Source organism: Acartia tonsa, chromosome 6, assembly GCF_053477335.1.
Source record: "Acartia tonsa isolate MP-2025a chromosome 6, ASM5347733v1, whole genome shotgun sequence".
Taxonomy (NCBI): domain Eukaryota; kingdom Metazoa; phylum Arthropoda; class Copepoda; order Calanoida; family Acartiidae; genus Acartia; species Acartia tonsa.
The window spans coordinates 11,103,532-11,106,087 of record NC_137265.1 but is presented as its reverse complement, the minus strand read 5'-3'; the positions used below and the strand labels follow the sequence as shown (position 1 = coordinate 11,106,087).

The 2,556-nt window shown below is 31.1% G+C and overlaps 1 protein-coding gene across 1 annotated transcript; it reads right to left on the bottom strand.

The window, feature by feature from the left end:
• Nucleotides 1–393: 393 nt before the first annotated feature.
• Nucleotides 394–2,359, bottom strand: CHMP2B (Charged multivesicular body protein 2b). The gene is made up of 2 exons (XM_080163475.1): nucleotides 1,903–2,359; nucleotides 394–1,252 (listed from the first exon to the last, which is right to left on the bottom strand). Exons 1-2 carry the CDS (start codon nucleotides 2,047–2,049, stop codon nucleotides 752–754), a joined length of 648 nt encoding a protein of 215 aa, XP_080019601.1. The 5' UTR covers nucleotides 2,050–2,359; the 3' UTR covers nucleotides 394–751.
• Nucleotides 2,360–2,556: the final 197 nt, after the last annotated feature.

Below are 2,556 nucleotides of genomic sequence, written 5' to 3'. Positions count from 1 at the left end.
CTAAAGATTATATTATTAAAAAAAGTGAATAGATTATACATAAATAAATCAATAGATTTGCATCAATAGATAATTTGTTACTGAGTGCAGAATTTTGTTGAAAATCAAATATTGTTTATGTTAAGCTTCATCCTAAATATAAATAAACTATACAGAATCACAATTTTCTTTCAGGGATCTGAAGGAATAAGATAATGGCCAATAAATTGATGTACATCCCCAATTATGACACACATGACGTTATTAATGGCTGACATTTGGACATTCAAATGAACCAACCTATCAAAATTCAATAAAAGTTTTTTAAGTTGTTAAGTTAACAAATAAGAAAACGTTATTATAAAACTTTGGGGACTAGTGTAATTATCAGCCCATTGTCCTCTCTCTCTCTGATTTTCTTTCCATATTTAATATCTTACCCATAACTAAAATCAATTGCACAGAAGATTAAGATTTGAAACATATTTCACAGCATAATGGCACTAAAACAATAAAAGAAAGATTTTCATTTTAACTGAAATTTTGTAATTATATTAAAATTTGATTTTATTTAAATCACAGCAAATAACACAAATAAGTACTTACTATCTACCAAAGATTTTTTTACAAAAATTAGTTCAATTTCTGGAAAGAATGGATAGCTTTCAATGTTTTGTCTCATAAAACTATGTATCTTATAACTAAAAAAGGATATTTGAGTACATTATGGAAATAAAATTATTAGGTAGTTATCACAATAACAATTACAAGATTAAGATTTCAATTGAGCCAACATTCGCTCAATTTCTGCATCTGCATCCGCATTTTTATCACTAATAGGTTTAGCGGCCAGACTTCCCTTATGCGCGGATGGCGCATTTGACATCTTGCCAGATATCTCAATGCCAATCTCGTCCAGAACCTGGCTGACAATGGCATCGCTCTCCTCTTCATCTCCACTCTCGTTCAATATGTCGTCAAGAGTATCATTCATCATCTCTTCAGTCATTGCCATCTTAGTATTGGCCACCTCAAAGTCTCGCATGGTTTGGGCCACGGCTTGCGGATTCATGACTTTGTTCATTTGACCCATAGTTTTGGCGGTGGCGCCCATAGCTTCTGTGAGCTTTACATTGGCACCCATCGCCTTAGCTGTACTGCCGGCTGCCTGGATACGACTGTTGGCTGTGTACGTTCTTGTTTTCTGTTTCCTAATGTTGATGAGCTGTTTAGCAAGGACTGTCGCCACTTGTTTGTTTCCATCTTTGGCAGCCTAAAACAGTTTTATTATTAGAAACAAATGTATAAAAAGCACACATAAAGAAGTATGTCCTTAAAAATGTCACGGAATTCTATTAAGTTATTCATATCCGGGAAGCCAATAATACACTGGTTTTAAGCTTTTCACCTAAAATTCAAGATGCTCTTAGATAGCCGCTTCTACATAAACGTATTTACCATGTTTTAAGGTTTTTTTCCATAGAAAATAAAAGCTAACCATAGAACTAAACCTCAAAATTAATGTTACCTAAGCAATAACTTAACTGTTATTTTAAAAGTTAATGATATACAAATATATAGAAACAAAAGATAACTATGAAAATTGTTAGTAAATCTTAACTATATATGCTATACTTCATTCACGTATATGTGTACAATTTTATAATCTCTGAAGGAAATTAGGGGCTACGTATTAAATCAATTAATTTGCCCTTTTATTAGCTACCTTAACCATTTGATTTTTATATTTTTATAAAAGTATGAAAGTAAATATTATGAAAACCAAATAAAACTGTTTATAAATAATCCCCATAATAGTGTACATTAAAAAATCTATACCAAACTGTAAAAACGTACACAAAAATTCATATGTAGTATTTTAATGAGAACTGATATAAAGCGAAAAGGTTTTTCTAAATTCACCTTCTTAATATCAGCTTCTAATTTTTTCTCTTCTCTTTCCAACTCCCTTCTGTCTCTGTCCACGTCTCTGTTCACTTTTCTGAGGGCGCGGTCATTTTCCTTCAACTGTTCCTTGACCGTTGGCTTTTTTCCGAATAACTTATCCATTTTTTATCACCAAAAAGCACTGTTTTGTATTTTGATAACTTCAATTAATTATTGTGTGTTGATATACGTAATAAAAGAAAACAATGATTCATTTTTTAAACTTTTTCTTTTGTTGATGCTTATCCGTATGTGACGAAAACTTCTTCCCTTTCTTAACAGACAACTGCTAGCCGGTGTAAGCTGTATACATCTCTTTATATAAAAACCTGTGGATATCTAACGGCTTCAATAACGGTTTTGTCCATGGAACTTGAAACGTCATTTAATGCTGCGTAGATTCTACTTTTATTTTTTAGAGCTAACAACATTTCATTTATACTTTTTATTTATGTAAAAGAGCCCTTTTTTCGTTATAAAACTTACTAAGGCAAAAACGCAGTAAATATTTGGACATTACAAACAATTTTGATATCCTAAATGTTAATTAAACAGCCCCAAAAATAAAATAAAAATGGTAATAATAAAAAGTTGTTTACTTTGCTCTTCTACGCAGTAAAAATTATACGC

What these genes read in the sequence shown, in the direction of transcription:
- CHMP2B (XM_080163475.1), bottom strand. Translation starts at nt 2,049, where the DNA reads ATGGATAAGTTATTCGGAAAAAAGCCAACGGTCAAGGAACAGTTGAAG. An exon ending in TAGAAGCTGATATTAAGAAG is followed by an intron (nt 1,253 to 1,902) that starts GTGAATTTAGAA and finishes AAACTGTTTTAG; the next exon opens with GCTGCCAAAGATGGAAACAA.